This window comes from Paramormyrops kingsleyae, chromosome 1 (assembly GCF_048594095.1).
Source record: "Paramormyrops kingsleyae isolate MSU_618 chromosome 1, PKINGS_0.4, whole genome shotgun sequence".
NCBI classification, from domain to species: Eukaryota; Metazoa; Chordata; class Actinopteri; order Osteoglossiformes; family Mormyridae; genus Paramormyrops; species Paramormyrops kingsleyae.
Window position 1 is genome coordinate 67,293,746 of NC_132797.1, and position 17,707 is coordinate 67,311,452.

The following is a 17,707-nucleotide window of genomic DNA, read 5'->3' on the forward strand; positions in this document are numbered from 1 at the left end:
AGAGCTATTCACTGGTCCTGCAACCAAACTGTGTTTAGACTATAGGGATGTGTCCAGTTATTGTGGAATGAGCTGAAACCTCGCAGAGAGTGTCTGGTAAAGCCTCTTATCCATAGCAAAACAATCACACTTGGTGATCCCTGGCTGAGAGGATATTGCAGTTAGCCCAGCTAAACTGTGTGCTTGCAGTGGGGGTGTAGCAGTGTCCTGGAGCGTGTACTTTGCATGTGTGAAGTCCTAGATTCAATCCCCAGCATCTCCATTGTGGCTTGTTCTTCCCCACTTACTGTCTGAGTGTTTATGGGGATGGCATGTGACTGTGTGGGTTCAGGTGATGCCCCTGATCAGAGGGTTGCCAGTTCAAATCCCTTGCTTGGAGGAGTGATGCTGCTGTTGGGCCCTTGAGCAAAGGCCCTTAACCCTTTAATAGTTGCTTTTTCAATTGTACATCACTTATCACTTAGGATAAAAGTATTTGCTGAATAAAATGAATAAATGTAATTAAGACATTATAACAATATTGTTATACCCAATAGTGAAAATACATTAATAATGATAACAACAACAAGAACATATTTAATCAAGAAGTGCTGCAAAATCCGATATTGATATATACCGGTATATATATATATCTATGAATCATTTACTTTCATTGGTTAAGTGCTATGAGTCACAAAAAAAAACAGTTAAGGCGGGGTTAGGGACGCTGGAAGCCAATCAGATCCGGGGAAGATTTCTGGTTTGAATGGAACTCTTTATATAGTCCATTTCGACAGCATTTGGTTTGTGCTCGATGATCAGGATTAGATGAGATGTTTCTGAAGTCACTGCAGCATTCCTGACTGGCTAGCCAAGGAAGTTCCTCAGTTTACTCCAAAGCTAACTGTGATATGGTGAGTTTATCTGCCTGAGTTTATCTATTGTATTTGAATAAATGGTTTTGAATTTGACAGAAATTGGTGCTAACAGGCAAGGGCACAGATTTGGGTACGGACAGTAGGGACGTGTTCCTACCAATACTGTAGGAGTACTGTGTGTGTTTAGATGGGCGGTGGGTTCGGGGCTGATTTGGATCCCTACCAATGTGGAAACCAAACCGGCACCCTTGCTAACAGGTAGTTCTGTCTACATCTTTGTCACATTAACATGGGCCAGAATGTTGGTTCCAAGAACTTATGATATTATTGAAGTTGTAAACAGGAGAGAAGGGAAGTTTCATCATTGTAAGTTTCACTACTTTTTAACAAAAACATTGCGACATGGTAAATAGCTGTAACAGTCCATTCTGTGAAAATAATTTTTTTGGGGCACGGGAGGGAAATCCTGACAGAATAATTAAAATGCGCTTTTCAGTGCTAGAAATGGCTTTCACATGCAGCACTGATGAGAAGTCACCCCAGACAGAAGTGTCTTTTCATATCCTCCTGCTACATTGAAGAACTTTTAACTTATTAATGGGTGCTGTGCTGTTCTTCTGACAATGAAGATTTAAGAGTCAAACTTATTTGCCTTGTGTACATCATTATATAGGAGTCACATCACCCAGTCAGTAAGGTATAATACACAAAAACAAAGGCATTCATCAACATTAAAACAGATATATAACTAAGTATTGTAGCAGTTGAATACCAGTTAGAATCTGGACACGCCAGCTTTTAATGCATCATAGAAAAGTACACTTTTCAGTAAAAGGCCTTGTGGCAGTGTGGCAATATGTATCTAATATTGCAAGGACTAAGAGAAGGGTTCAGATGTAGCCACCTGGAATGCTTCTCCAACAGTCCTGAAGGAGTTTCCACAAGTTCTGGCCGTTAGTTGGCTACCTTGCTTATACTCTTCAATCCAACTCATCCCAGACCAGCTCAATAGAGTTTGGGGATTATGGGGGCCAGGCCATCTGTCATGTCAGGTCATCTGTCATGTCAGGTCATCTGTCACAGCCCTCCATCTCTTTCCTTGTTCACAATACTCTCTTTCTCGAGGTGTGCTTAGGGTCATTATGTTGTTGAAAAACAAATTATTTATTTTCAGGAGGTGTGTTCAGACTTTTGACAAATACTGTACATATTTATGGATAAATATAAAACATAAATCCGGTTGCTTCCGGTTGCGCTGTGGGATGGCCACACCGACGAGAGCCCCGACTCATCTTCAGCTCCAGTGGCGCAATCGGTTAGCGCGCGGTACTTATACAGCAGTGCAAGCGGAGCAATGCCGAGGTTGTGAGTTCGAGCCTCACCTGGAGCAGTACATTTGCCACCTTTGACAATTGCACTGCTGTCACTTTATTTCATGTGTAAGAATGTTGTCTTACTTCTCTGTAATATATTGCTGAGACACTTGTTTATTCTCGTCAATCACATTTCATTGCAATGTTGACCCTGTGCTAACTTGCATAAACAAATAAACAAAACTAAACTGAACTGAACTAAAATCCAGAAGAAATGGCTGAAACAGAATCAACATGGTTCATTTAAATACAATTTAATTTTAAGATTTCAGCCTTGCAAGCCTGTCCTGCATAAACAATTGGAAAATTGATGAATGGATGGATGATTAAAATGTTAGGATTTCTTATGCATTTTTGAGGATTTTATAACACAAGGATGTCAGCTTCCGTCTCCATGAGCCAAGGTGCTGCTGGTTTTTAATGAATTTCAAAACATTCTCTGGTTTGAACCTGAAACATCAAGTGACCAAAAATTCCACAAAGACAGTAAGATATGAGGCAGGATGGCGGCTCTGGTCATCGGGGCTGGACTTGCTGGTTGACTCCTCATCCTCGCCTTCAGCACACCGTTCCAGCTTCGCTTATGACCTATGCTTGTTTTTTTCAGAGCAGCACGGGAGACGTGCGAATTTCGACGACCTCTGTGACCTCCAAAGTCAGCCTAACCCTGAGCCGGGGCTCTCGCATTATGGAGACCCCCACCTTCACCCTTCCACCCCGCAACGTCAGGGTCAGACTAGGGGGCACCGCACGGCTCGATGGGAAGGTACGACGTCGGCTATATCACGTCTGTCTCTGCGTACATTAGTAGCATGTAGACACCCAACCCAGCTTTGGGTAGCCCGTCGGGTTATATTTGAAAGCTTGTACGTTTTATTTTTTGTCTTTCTGGGAAATTTGCAAACCACAACTGACACGTTATTTCCAGCCAGGGACGTAATGATCCCATTCTTGGAAGATCAGGACATCACTACTTTTTTTAGAATCACAGCAGTTTTTTTTTTATATTATCAGAGGGATGATATACTGTCTGATGCTGGGCTGCTCCAAGATGTTTCTTCATTAACACTTTGTGTTTAAGAAACAGCTGAAAACATTTTTTCTTTCCATGATCTATTATGTAATAAATGTAATAAATGTTGAGCCAGCAGTCCATCCCAGGTAAGAGAGGCACAAAGGAGGGGAAAACTCTGCATGGGCTGCAGTGACTGGCTAGTGACCCGCTGCCCTGGGCATGACCCCTGTTGCTTTCTGTCTAATCCGGTCCCACAGGGTGAATGATTTTGGAAAGTCGGGCTTGAGAATGGTTCTAAAAAAAAAAAAAACACTTTACTGCATAGTTGTGTGGCTGCTGGAACACGCGGACTTTGTGTATGCACTGAGGTATGCTGTCTGAGTCTGGCCTGGAAAATGCAGGTCGATTGGAAACAGCTGTTCAGCAGCTGCTCCTGTATCCAAATTCATTGTCACCATCACCCAGTTTCTTTGGATAGAACTAACAGTCATCCAGCCTACTGGATCCGCCATAACATTAATTAGCTAGTTTGATTAATTGTTCTAAAGCACCCTGTGTTGTGTAAAATACAGTGTGTCTCATTTAAAATGATCCTAGGTATTCTATAGAGGCCAAATTTGCCGCCCGACCTTCAGGCAAAACGCGACATGCTGTTGCATCAAGTATGGCTTATTAGCATTTTTTTTCATAGTAATTTTTTAGAACATCTGTGAAAATAAGCTCAGCCCTTTAACGGCTGGGAATGAGCCTCACAATGTTTTTAATTCGCCAGCAGGGCAGAGCAGAAACAAGCAAATTTCCCAATTTAAGGGAAGCGAGAAATGAGCCAGAAGTTGGTGAAGCAGAGAAAGGCGACTGTTTTAGTCCCGTCAGGAAAAACAATTCAATTTGGCAAAAACCAAAGACATAACTCGCTTCTTCTTCGTTTTGTGGTGCTGGATGTTACGCGGTTTTTTTTTTTGTGATTGACTCGAGGAGATACTAAGCTCATGATCTCTGTTTTACCTTGACAAACACAGGAAAGGTCACTTCAAACTTTCCCTCTAAATACCTTTGCTTTGATCAGGCACTATGCTTTCGATCAATCCTGTATAACAAATTTGAGTTTCTGATTCGGCAAGCAGCGTTTATAAACAGTTTCAGGTTTGAAAGGTTTGAAGTTTGTGAAAGGTTATCACGGATTCTTCTTCTGCATGAAAGGCAGCTTAAACGACAGATTGAAGTAACATGAAGGATGGTTTAATATAATAATTAGCTACATTATTATACTGGCTGATATATATGTATATATTTTGGACAGATGTTGGCAGGATGTTGCTTTGATACACAGAACCGTTTTCCTTAAGCTGAAAAACATGGTTCTAGTTTAGGTTTTCTTTGTGCAGCAGGTAATTTATGAAGGACCGCAGACTGTAGCCAAAAAGAGGATTATCCTGCTGCGATGTCCTGCAGTATCCAGTTGTGGGGGCAGGCGGGGCGGGATTCTTCTCGGATCGTGGTTTTCTTCTTCGGCATATAAGTTCATATTCCTTAAACAAAAATGCACAAACGGTCTGAAAGCACGTCTCCATGTAACCGGAACATTAACATTTCTGCAAGTACGTCACGCGGTTGATTTTCAGATTGAGCTTCCAGCAGGAAAATGCATATACTGACCAAATAGAGAACTTGGTTGAAAATAACAAAAACTTGGCCAAAATGTTTGAAATATTACAGAACTGGTAAAAACACAATACAAAGCACTTGCAATTTACTGACCTATTCTGCTGTTGACGTTGGTTTATTATGACTGAACTAATTTGTTTTTCTGTCTATGGGGACCTTGTTAAAACATTGCTGTTTCATTTAGTGCACGTTATGGAAGTCGTGGTTCTCTATAATTGCAATCGCCTATGTCTCATCGATTGCATTTTGTGCTCAGTCTGTTTCTGCCAAAACAAATTCGGTTTTCGGGTTCTTCTGTAAGTGTTTTTTAAAATGCTTTTTCATCCAGCTTAACATGAGAGAGTTCTGGATGTCTGAGACTGAGAGCTTGACCACAGGTATCTCAGCGAGTGAGAAGAAAAAAAAAATCTTCCAGGAAGCTGAGGCATAGAGGAAATATCACTGCCTATTTGATTTAAATACTTAGCATTAGACTTCGCTATTTTTGGGCATGGGGTGAGGAGGAGATGTGTGATTTGAGCTCGGAAGTCTGGATTGTGAGTCCTGGTCAGCAAATTTGGTGTCTTGCCAGATTTCAGGTTCCATATGGTACCGATTGTCCATAATTTGTACACTAGCTCTAAAACTGAGCGGTTTGCTCATGCGTGCATTCATAGGAAGCCATCCGTATGAGGTCCCTTACACCGACTTTCAAAGCAGGGCAGCGCCTAACTTTTCTGCTGTCACAGGTTCATCCACGGATCTCTTCTGTAATACAATGCAGGTTCCCCCCCTTCCAAATCTCAAGGAAAAGAGACTTGGCATTCAACCAATGGAAACAGAAGGGCTGAAAGGGAATTACCCACTCCCCCAATGGGCTCTTATTAGCTGCGGCCTCCGCTGACAGATTTGTGATGCTTCAGGTGCTCCGGAGAAAACAAGCGTAGTCGGAGATTAAGGAGGTGTTCTGTGAAAGGTGAAGCTGTGCATCTTGTCCAAAGAGAGTCCAAATGTGACCTTAAAAATGTTCTCGGCTCCATAGATGCAAGTGGGAGGTCAGCAATACCTCCTTCAGCCGCAGTGTTTAATCAGTACTCGCTGTTTTGTTGATAATGTTACCAGAGGCACTTCTAGGGAATCTGGGGGGCCCTAGGCATAAAACTCCTTGGGGCCCTCCAACTCCCCCCTGCGTGGTAAAATGAATTACCTTTATTTTATTTTTGCTCTTGTGAAAAACAGAATACACAAAAAAGCAGATTTATCGTTGCAAAGTACTTTTTAATCAGCCACCCTTGGGGGGCCCCTCCCAGCTGGGGGCTGTAGGCCATCGCCTGCCCTGCCTGTCTTGTCGCTTGTGTTCATGAGTACACGTTTTATGTCATCTTCCATTGCCAAACACCATTCCCAGTACTCAAGGACAGGAGCACAGACAACGGAAAAATCCCCAGATGTCGTTCTTTCCCCGCCGCCAAATAACAAAGATACATCAGTTGCATCCTGAACAGACGAGACCAATCCCATGATTCATTACACTCCAAGTTTGGTCTTGGGAGGCAAGCTAGCAAGACAGATCTGACCAAGATAACAAGTATGATCTTAACATTCTTGATATTGAGAAACACCCATTGTTTTTGACGATAGATTAAATGTGATGTCAAGCTCAACAGGATTAATGTAGCCCTTAACTTCATGGTAATGGTGTAACGCTCTTTGGAAGTGACCCTGTACCTTTTGAAGTGGTGTCTAACTCAGTGGGTTGGGACTCTGTGCCTGTGATCAGAAGGTTGCTGGCTTAAATCCCAGGGTTAGCAGAGTAGTTCCACTGTTAAGCCCTTCAGCAAGACCCTTAACCCCAGGTTGCTCCAGGGACAGGCTGACCCTGTTTATTCAATTGTTAATTTCTTTGTATAAAAGCATCTGGTTTGTAAATCATAATCAGTGCTTATTAATTTTTGTGGTTTCCAGCGTTTGCCTTGCAGTATGTGTGTGGCGACTACTCAAATGTTGAGCTAAAATTTTTGGGTTTTTTCTTATCGTGGCTTAAGGATGTGTTTGTCCTAAGCTGTCTGGGACTTATATGATGCCAAGTTCCAAAAGGAATGAAAAATGTAATGTTTAGTCATTGGATGCTCCGGAAATGAACACTTGAGGGTCCTTCAGCTTGGTACCGCAGAAGGGGAAAATAGCTTTTCCATACTTATTTATTTACAAGTCGGGCACAAGAAATAAAATGCCACCATATAACATGACAGATTCATATGCATATTTGACTCTTTTTGTTTTTATTGTAATTTATTGCATTGCATTTATTACATATTATATGCATTCTGTTTCGAATCCTGTGTAGTAATGGATTTTTTGCCATTTAAGTTGAAGTGGACTCTAATTCTAATATTTGTAATTCCTGGGGAAAAGTGTGATTATGTCCCTGTAATTTCTGTTAGTTATAATAATTTCCCATTAAAATCCAGAGTATATTGTGGGAGAACGGGAGACTCTGTTGTGGTGGCTTTCTCACCGTGGCTCTCTCGCAGTGGTGGTGTTACGTCCCGATTGGTCCAATCCTCGTGTGTGCCACGCCCCCTCGTTTGCCTCCTGCGGAATCCCCTTGTCTTCAGCTGTTTGTAGCTGTGTTGATTATTTTGGTGTATTTAATTCTGCGTCTGTGTGCTTCTCGTGAGTCCAGTCATTGACGTCGTCTTGTGCTTCTCAGTGTGTTGCTCCTGAATAAACCCCATGTTCACCCGACTTCTCTGACTCCTCCGACTTCTCTGACTCACTCCGAACCCCCTACGTGACAGGTGGTTCCAGTGGGATTTCATAAAAAGGGTCATCGTGGCTCATTTCTCTCACAATGCTCCCCCCTTTGTACCTCTAATCTAATGTAATCTAATGTAATGTAATCTAATGTAATGTAATCTAATCTAATGAACTGCATTAAAACGGCCTAATATATACTAACTGCATTACACATAATGTAATGAAAATCGCGAAATGTATCTGAGGCTTCTGAAATTTCCCAGTTTCCTCTGCACCTCCTTCCCCATTTACCACTTAACACTTGCCTCTTCTTCTCCATTGTTACCATGGGACACCAGTTTGCATACTGCTGCCACCTACTGTACAGAGTTATGTACAACATGCCACACGCAGTAAGCCTCCCCTGTAGAGTCACGCTGAACTAGGCTCTTTTCTCCCGCCGGACCCTTCTCATTAAAGTGGTTACATTCTGGAGATTGGTATAGTCAGGCCCGTTGCTAGGATCTTATGACATCTGAGGTGTAAGACCTAATCTGTCCGATGGTTCTCAAGCCAAGAGCATGGTTGTTAAACCATATAAGCTAAACAAATCTTTCGAGCTTTGTTTGGATCCATTCAGGGCTTTGGTCCGGGAATGCCCTAGGCAAGGGTTGCTGCTAGAGATTTTGGGCCCCATGAAAGCATGTCATATTGGGGTCCCAACACAGACCAGTCCAACTATGTTCCAAATTTTTTAAGGCCCTTGTCACTCAGGTGCTCATGGAATTGTCTAAAATTTACCCTCTTTACGGCGCCCCTGACCTCATATTTAGGACACATCTGCATATAGTTCTCATCTTGGACTGGTACAGTTCTCTCGGCCTGGGGGTTCAGGCTTGGTTTGTATTTCTGCAGGTGAAAGGCCACCCCGAACCTCAGGTCACATGGTACAGAGGCGGCAGGCCGGTGATCGCTGGTGGGCGCTACTCTATGGAGCAGAATGCCCAGGGGATCTTCGGCTTGAGCATTGAAGGGGTACGGGCTGACGACGCAGACCGTTACACATGTGAGGCCCTCAGCGACGCTGGCTGCCTGCAGGTCACCGTGGAGATCATCGTGGAAGGTACCAGTTCTTCATCAGAGATGGGAAGCTAACATTATTGTTGGAGCAGTTACCAGGTCTGTGACAGATGTGCCTCTCTGATAAACGCTGCGTGCCAATCAGATTATTTGTTTCACATGGACTTTGGGGCATATAGGGCTGTGCTGAAGACCTCCAGCAGGGGAAGGTCTGACACACCTCAACCTGCTACTGGCCAGAGGTTCAGCATCTGGCATTAGATCCTAGTGGATTACATCCGCCCCATGAAACATTTCCAAAACAATTCTGCATCTGACTTTTTAAAGTCACCTCTCACCATACAGCCATCTAAGTTTATGAAGTTTTATGTGGGGTTGAGTTGGAGTTTTTTTTTCCCCCATAAGAATACTAAAAAAACCCAGGGGGTCATGATCCTTCAACCTTTTTCAAGGTTTTAAAGGCCCTTCAGCTGTTTGTTTTATCATTACAATTTACTTCAAAAAGAGGTTTCAACATAAACAGGTATTTTATATATATATATATATATAGTATATATGTCTGCATGGTATATTATTTAATATATATGTTTTTCCTCACAATTAGGGACCACTCAGAATAAATATAATCTTCCTTCCTCTAGTGGGATGACAGGGTAAGATATTTTATCACCATTTTATGTGTTTTTGTTTATATAGTCAGAGGTGGAGATTTCAGGTCCAGAGAGTACAAATCCAGACCAAGATTTTGTTTCAGTCAACCAGCTGAGTGAATGTGACTGTGAGTCTTTGTACTCAACTGGTTGGCTGACACAAAATCTTGGTCTGGATTTGTACTCTCTGGACCGGAAATCTCCACCTCTGTATGTAGTATCAGCTGTCCTTGTAAATTTCCAGCTTCAGTTCCTTTTCGACTTTCAGCACATTGCATGAATGACGTCCATAATCTCCACAAAAATTAAGTCTAGTTTTGTTCTTCACACACAACTTTCTGCTTGCTATGAGCACCGTGGATTAGTTGATCTTTTTTCTGCCCTTACTGAGATACATTGTGTTACGTTGCTATAATTTACCTGTATCCTTTACTTGGAATGCAAGGGCACGGTCTGGCGTCCCAGCTGAGGAGAAAAAGCACAGTATCTGGGGAGAGAGTCCCCCGAAGTTCGTGACGAAGCCATCGCGCGTGTTCGGCACAGTGGGAAAGAGCTGCAAATTCTCTGCCAAGACCACAGGCCGTCCCCAACCTCAGGTGCGGTGGTTCAAGGTAAGCAGGCCGTTAGAAACGTTCTCAAGCCCTCTGTACGGCCCTCCACAGAACACAAAGATGACCTCAGCACTTTGTTCTCTAGGGAAACCTGGATCTGTGTGGTGACAGCCGATTCAACGCGTTTCATAAATCAGGGGCCCACTTCCTGGAGATCTGTGATGTCTGGCCAGAGGATGCTGGGGAGTACACATGTGTCGTGGTCAACAGCGCCGGCAAGGCCTCAGCAACAGCGGAACTGACTGTTAAGGGTATGGATTGACCAATCACTGGGCTACTCTCTATGCTCAACCTGCATGCTCTAAGATGTAACTGCTGATACCCAGTGAATTTGATACACAAGGAAACATTTCTATTTAATGTAATATGTGGTAGACACAATATATCTTAGAACCTCATGTAATAAAACATTCCCCTTTGCATTTTAGGTACACACACAGAGACAAACAGGTAAACTGATGTTTTTCTTCACACTTAATATATGGAGATATCAGCAGTAAATAGAAGAAGAACTCTCAATTTGTATATTTAGCAACTCAATACTTCAAAGTAATGTTGTCTAACATTATATATGTTTTCAGCAACAGTTCTCCTGGTGCCGTCACTGTTGGTCCAAAGACGGTTGACTCACCTGCAGTCAAGCATGTCTTGAATGGTGTGGGAGCAGACCAGAGAACTTCCAAAATCTCAGAGAGGCAGGAGAAGATGGAGAATTTGACGACTGCGGTCCGGGAGGAAAGATCGGAGCTCCATCCTGAAGGTGGAGATGCTGGAGCCTCATCCCAAAGACTGCAGTGCAACTCCAGGGTCACATCTAGCAGGGGGCCCAGCTTGAAGTGCAAGAGCTCCAACTCCATCATGCTGCGGGCGGTCAGCGTGCTACGGGACGGAGGGGGGGCGGAGGCTGGCGGTCCACAACGGGCAGTTCAAACGACGTCCTCAGAGACCCCCGGGCAGGCCGGGGGGTCTGAGAATGAGAGCTGGTTACACTTGGTGGAAACCCCTCCCCACTTTGACGTGGAACCTCAGAACCAGGATGTTCTGGAGGGGGAGGAAGTTGTATTTGTATGCAAAGGTAACCATGGAAATGATCTTTAGTGGGGAAAAATACTGATAAAAGATATGATATTGATTATTATGAGACAACCACCAAAATATCAAATTGTAAGTTCAGATATTTGTTAATGTTAACATCTTAAACTCTTAGGAAGCAGGCCTAATAGAATTTTTTTTATTTATTATTACTTTTGTATTTATGCCACTAGTCAAATACATCTATACAATGAATATAAGGTGATTTTCCAAAGCAATGTGATTTAAGTGTGAATGTGCATTTTCTTGTGCATTAGAAATATGAGAATTTTCAGTTCCTTTGACATGAAAATACCTACTGCTCGGCTACGAACCAGTCGGTACCAGTAAACCTACGCGCTCATCCCCAGTCTCAGGCTCACCGACGCCCATCCTGAGCTGGATCAAGGACGGTCTAACTGTAAGGGTGGGAGGAGACCTGAGGATCCACCAGGAAAAGAGAGTGTACCTGCTCAGCCTGAAGAGGGTGACGAAGAATGACTGTGGGATTTACGGGTGTACAGCCTCGAATATGTTAGGAAAAGCATCAGTCAGCTGGACACTAAGCATTAAAGGTAGGTCACATTAAAAGTACCATGGTTACATTGCAATTCTTCCCCCTTAAATGTTGTTATATAGGTTTTTAATGAAGCGTTCTTCCTGTTTTCTGAATGCAGTCTACATTGCTGCCCATATGTTTGTGTGAAGCGTTCATTCATTATGACGCCATGTCCTGTTGGTGAGATATGGACCAGTACTGCAGCAGGTCATGTGAAGCTCAGAACAATATAGAGTAACACATCGAACCTGCTGAAAGATGTATAAACTTACGTCTAGGTCACTGCTTTTGTGAGGCAGTTGTGGTCAAATATACAATATAACTCAACATCCAATGACCATTCAAATGACTTGAATTCACTTTAAATACAAGAGAGCATTATAGTCTAACCCTATTGGCTGTTACCGTGTACTAGTGCAGGGTATTTCTGCACCTTGAAAGAGGTCCATTGATGTTCTTGCCATGAACATTTGAGCTGCTGTACTATTCTAGGAGGCAGGGATGTCAAGGCTTGGGTTGCACCAATGTGGCTCTTTGACTGAGAGGCTACTGCAAGGCAGCGATCATAGTCTCTGTAAATATATATTTGTGATGAAGTGTCTGGGTGCCTTTTGATCAATGTATTTCCTACTCGTTGTGGTCGAATTACATCGTGTCAACCTTGAAATTCTATCATGGAATTTCATGCTACATTTAAATAGTTAATTGTGGTCGCGGGAGGGTATAAGGCCAAATATTCTGGAATGAAATGCATTATGTGTGATAGCGAGCTGCCAGATAAATGGTCTTTGACAATTAGCACTGTCATTATCAGGCCAATGTCGTCGAATAAGAAACTTTAATTACCCAGAGAAGTTTATGCTGCAGTACCCTGTAAGCTCAGGATGCCCATTCTCTCACTGATTTTTGCAGTCTCTGATGGCAAAACTGCTTAACGGGACAGAAAGAAATGAGTGTCAGGCCTGTCTTAGCTAACGTGGGGTCAGGAGACTAAGGATTCTAGTGTTCTTCCTCTGGAGACTCAGTAATGCTTGTAATGGCTATTTAATGGATTGGAGAACCCTGTCAGCCTCTTTGAGTTTGTGGGATCAGTGTTAGATCATTTTCAGGGGCAGAGATGTAAGGGGTAAGAGCAGCAGCCCAGGATATTGGTATGACGGTGGTTTGATATTGGCGTTAAAGGCCAGTGTTGAGGTAGCAGTGCTGGTGTACAGTACAGTTGCTCCTCTACTTACGAACTTTCAACTTACAAACTTTCAGACATAGAAACGAAGAGGACTGTAAGTCCAAATTGTGTTTTTTGGGCTCCTCTTTCCTCAATTTTTTTTTCTGTGCGGCAATTTCACCTACAGTAGTACGACTTCTGGTCGCTGCTCTCGCCGCGCAGCAGCGTAGCGTGCGTACTCCCAGCATCCTAGTTCTTTGTACTTGCGTATACCCTTAAAATGATGTTGAATAACTACTTACGAACATTTCAAGTTACGAACAGCTGTTCGGAACGGAACTCGTTCATAAGTAGAGGAGCGCCTGTACTGGTGCGACGTACAATGATGAGCGTGTAACCTGAGTGTGATGCGAACTGCCGATGGTTCAGCTACCTGAGCAGTGTGTCTGACTTCGTGCACACCGGCGGCATCAGGTCTCATCACTGCTGGTTTGTGTGTTTCACTCTGCAGGACTGGGAGCTGACGGCAAGGCCCCGAAATTCAGCAACGCTCTCAGGGACTGTTCTGTGGATGAAGGCAAGGGATTCAGCCTTCAATGCACCTTGGAGGGCAAGCCTTCGCCCCTGATTTCCTGGTTCTTAAATGGTGAGAGCGCCCCCTTTTGGAAATGTGAATAATCATGCTTTGGAATTCATAACTATGTACTGTCAATCGCCACCTGGTTTAACTGAATAGAATCAATTACTGTAAGCAATGGTAGTTAGACCAATTGATGATTGACAGCACAGGGTGTCCCACCCACCCACTGTGAGTTTAAAAGCCTAATTTCTCCCATTATTACTGCTTAGCATAATTCATCAGTGGTCATGTGCATTTTCACCAGCAGGGAGCAACAGAGTATGTATTCTCTTTTATCGTCTTTCCCTATGTACCGTGTATTAATTATTGTTTGCAGATGTAACAACAATGTAATTAGCATGAACAAATTATAACAGGCATATAGCTCTGGTGTTCACATATTCCATAAATACTGTATAAGGAGTTTGAAAGAGCAGGAAGATCATTGTTTTTAAGGTAATGTTTTATAGCCAAGCTGGACAAGCTTGTGGCTCTGCTGCCTATCTTGGCTATGCAGGATTCCCTATGAGAGACCAGCGCATTGGATCATGTTAAATGTTATGAGTGACACCTGATTGGCTAAAAATGCCTATGTCAAAGGAGTATTTGAGAATCTGGAATTCAACTTCTTCAATGATAATATTCTTTTTAATTCTTGCGGATTTTGAAATCATAGTAGCAGTGAAGTTGTCAGAAAACGAACAAGCCAAGTAACTGATGTTATTTAGGAAAAACTCAGCATAGCCTCTGTATGTCCTGGGATATGAATCATTATTGCCATTCAGCCACTGGCCATTTCATTGGCCCAGTCATCCATAAAGCCCCCATAGGAAGCCAGCATTGCAAATGCCCTGCAAATCGGGATGAATGGGCCCCATTCGTCACAGGTAGTGCTCCACAGCAGAAATCAGGTGCCTCCTAAACACCCCCCCCCACACACACACACAGATTTATAAGCCCCTCCTGCAATACAGCCGGAGAGATTATACAAACAGAAACCAAAACACAAATGTCCCCACAATATGATTAAAACCAATCATTTGACCTAGTGGGGACAGTTTTTACAGTTTCTTACAAGGGGAAACTCAGTTTTATGAAAAAAATCTGTGAATGCGATAAAAAGACTAAAAATGCCAAAAGTCTTGTATTTTGTTTGGTTACTTATGGGATGGGTAGGGATTAAGATTGTCATCGTTGGGACCTGGGTTTTGCCCATAGAAATTAGTAGAAAGTCCCTATGAAGATGCAGATACCTAGTGTGTGTGTGTGTGTGTGTGTGTGTGTGTGTGTGTGTGTGTGTGTGTGCAGTCTTCGTTCAGCTGGCATCTTGTCCATGTCATATGCCCTGACTCTCAGCTTACTGGTATTGATGGGAACTGGATGTATGGAAGAATTGATGGATAGATTTGTTCACTGATCTAGAAGTTTCCTTGACTCATGCGACCATTTATGAAAAGGCTGCAGGCAAGTAATGAGGTAAAAATGTTGGATATGTGGATTAAATTGGTGTTCTGGGAATGGGATAATTATGGATTTACCTCAGGTTAATTATAATCAGCCATTTGTAAACACAAACCGGAAAGAAACTGTTTCACATCTGATAACGAAGCATATTGTGCAAAAATCTAAATCACTGCCAGCTGAACACTTTCCTATAGCTAAGTTTTCATCTTTAATCTAGTGTTTCCTTCTGTTTTTTGGGTGTTTCTGGTTTCGTTGACACACGCACGCAGACTGTGCGCATGACGCAGGGCGGTGACATAAAATAAACATGAAATTATGTCACATAAAGTCTTAATGGTATGTGACTGGTGGTGAGTTTGATCATTTATACCATCCAAACAACCTGTTACCCTGGGCATAGCTGCAGGGGGTAACACAGATACACCCTGAACGGGATGCCAGTGCATTGCTGCCCATGCACACTTAGTCATACTCTACAGGCAATTTACAGAAACTAATTAGCCTAGCAGCATTTCTCTGAGGAAACCCACATAACCAAAGGAAAACATGTAAACTGCAACTGGGATGTGAACCCACAACACTGTTTGAGGCAAACATTTTTCCCCCCCATTAGTTGAATCACTGTTTAATGACTTGATTTTCTGTAGCTAAGAGTCACGGTTTTTATAACAGGTTTTATGTTGGTGTTTCTCAGTGTGTAACAATGCACATTGCCTTCCTTCAGACAAGCCAATCCCCGACGCCAACTGCTCTTTCAATGGCAGTGTCGCCTGGCTTGTGGTCCAGGACACCTTGCCTGAGGACGAGGGTGTGTACACGTGCGTAGCTGAGAACGACCACGGCCAGACCACCTGCAGCGCCAGAGTTTGCGTCCACGGTGAGCTTCTGCTCTACCCGCGCGACCTCGGTGACCTCCATGACCTTTAACCCCTGTGCTTTACTCTAGGCACATATTTCCCCATGTTCATTGCTGAATACATAACACAAAATGGAGGTTATTTCATCCTATGTGATGTGTAGAGATTTTTTTTTGTTTTAGCATCCAGGAGAACATATATCCATGTGTATGTGTGCGACCAAAAACAAGTGTATGACCAAAAATAACTTTCATTTCTAATAGCAAGAAATGCAGCAGCATTTTATTTTTCAATAACAGCTGTGTTTTTTTTAAAAAAAAGAGTTTAAGGGCATTGTAAAAAATCCCATCAGGCTGCGATGGAAAATTACTTCTCGAAGCAGAAAACGTGGTGACCTTTGGAGAGCAGCAGAAACATCTCTGTTGAGATCGCTTTATGCAGCATGATAAGTAAATAGCGAGTAACTTCTGAGACTGTTATTTTTAAGCCGAGCCAATGAGACGTCAATAAGGGAAGCATCTGCTCCCCGCATTCCTGGGTGAATCCCATCTCTGCCGGAGTTTTCAAGGCGGGGGTCACATGGGAAATGCCATCGTTTTCCCATACGGAATCCAAATGAGGAAAGCGTGCGACGCGAACATGGTGGATGATCTTCTCTGACCACCTGCCCGTCTGTGTTTCTCTGGATCCCGCGCCTGAGAATGAGGCCCTCAGGTCTGAGGAAGCCCAAGTCCTCCTTCTGCGTTTACCCAGAGTTCTTTGCAGAAGCTGACTGAGGTGAAAAGAGAGATTAATGGCTTTAACCGGTTGGTAGCTCGAGATTTTCCATGTAGAGCTCACTGAGAGCAAGGGAATTCTGTGACTGGCCTTTTCTCTCCGCTCTTTTTTAATAGCAGACCTCTGGTTGAATCTGCCTTTCATGATTCTGTCTAAAAAAAGAAAAGAACATTATGACGTGCCGTTGATATCAACTCCTGGTGAACTTATAGACAGCCGTCCTCCAGTATGTTTAGAGTATTCCGGCTTCCATGTTCATTATTATGATAATGTTTCTAGATGCCCTAAGTGATATCTGCAGTTCTAAATTAACATTTAATCATATCAAATATGCATTCTTCAGGCTTGATATTAAGTTGCTCCCCTGCATAATAACAGACAACAGTATTTATGTTGGATTATATTACATCCGTTTTGCAAAGAGGCCTTCCCCAGTGATTATTATTATGCGTAAACTATTACAGCAGTCCGGGACATAACTCGCGGCGTGGTGCTTGACTTGTGCTGGAAAGGCACTGAGGTACAATCAGGCTGCTGTTTGTGGTGCGTTGGGTATTTACACTAAGGCCCGACTGTGTTTAGAAGGCGTCGGTCCATTGAGCTCCCTGGCCTTCAGATGCAGACGGCCACTCTAGTTACACTTATGAATCGCCGAGCTTGTGCCAACTTCTGCCAGGAGCCATAAATGGCAGATGAGAGTCAGCCGTAAAAACGTCACTTTCCTTCATGTATCCCTATAAGCTTTGCTATAAGCAGTCCTGCCCCAGCGTCATGCTGTTACACCAGCTTTGTTTATTCCCGTTTCATCAGTGTTTTACTGGTGTTTTCCCAGTATTCTCCAGGTAACGTGGGGTCAGCCAGGCCCGACATGTCCAGTTCAAGTGAAATGGTGACTCATATGTGGCAAAATTACACCCAGCCTGTGGGAAAATGGATAGATAATCAGTAGTGAGATATGGAAAGGTTTCAAAAGCAATATTGATTTGAGAGTTTAATAGCGGGCTAATTAGCGATGCTAGCATTTGCTACGTTACGCCAAAAGGCAACAGGCAGCCATTTTGAAATTATCTTAGCAGCCATATGTCAAAGGATATAATGCAGCATGGCTTCTATATTTTCCCATGCGATTATTCTTCTGTAAATTCCCTGGAGAGCTTGTGTTATTATTACTAATGTCTTATTCAGCTTACCCCTCGCTTTCCTTTTTCTGTCCACTTGAGATTTCT

At 43.1% G+C, this 17,707-nt stretch overlaps 1 protein-coding gene and 1 non-coding gene across 2 annotated transcripts in view; both read left to right on the top strand.

Annotated features, from left to right (window-relative positions):
* mylka (myosin, light chain kinase a) overlaps positions 1-17,707 on the top strand; it is a 50,709-nt gene that overhangs the window by 7,715 nt on the left and 25,287 nt on the right. The window contains exons 2-11 of the mRNA XM_023831835.2: positions 2,838-2,996; positions 8,544-8,751; positions 9,313-9,361; positions 9,804-9,969; positions 10,055-10,220; positions 10,398-10,419; positions 10,551-11,044; positions 11,412-11,615; positions 13,276-13,410; positions 15,572-15,724. Of these exons, the coding sequence (XP_023687603.2) occupies positions 2,919-2,996; positions 8,544-8,751; positions 9,313-9,361; positions 9,804-9,969; positions 10,055-10,220; positions 10,398-10,419; positions 10,551-11,044; positions 11,412-11,615; positions 13,276-13,410; positions 15,572-15,724 (1,675 nt within the window). The 5' untranslated portion in view covers positions 2,838-2,918. The remainder of the gene's footprint in view (positions 1-2,837; positions 2,997-8,543; positions 8,752-9,312; positions 9,362-9,803; positions 9,970-10,054; positions 10,221-10,397; positions 10,420-10,550; positions 11,045-11,411; positions 11,616-13,275; positions 13,411-15,571; positions 15,725-17,707) is intronic.
* Positions 2,155-2,247, top strand: trnai-uau (transfer RNA isoleucine (anticodon UAU)). The gene is given in 2 exon segments: positions 2,155-2,192; positions 2,212-2,247. It is a non-coding gene; the product is annotated as a tRNA-Ile (tRNA).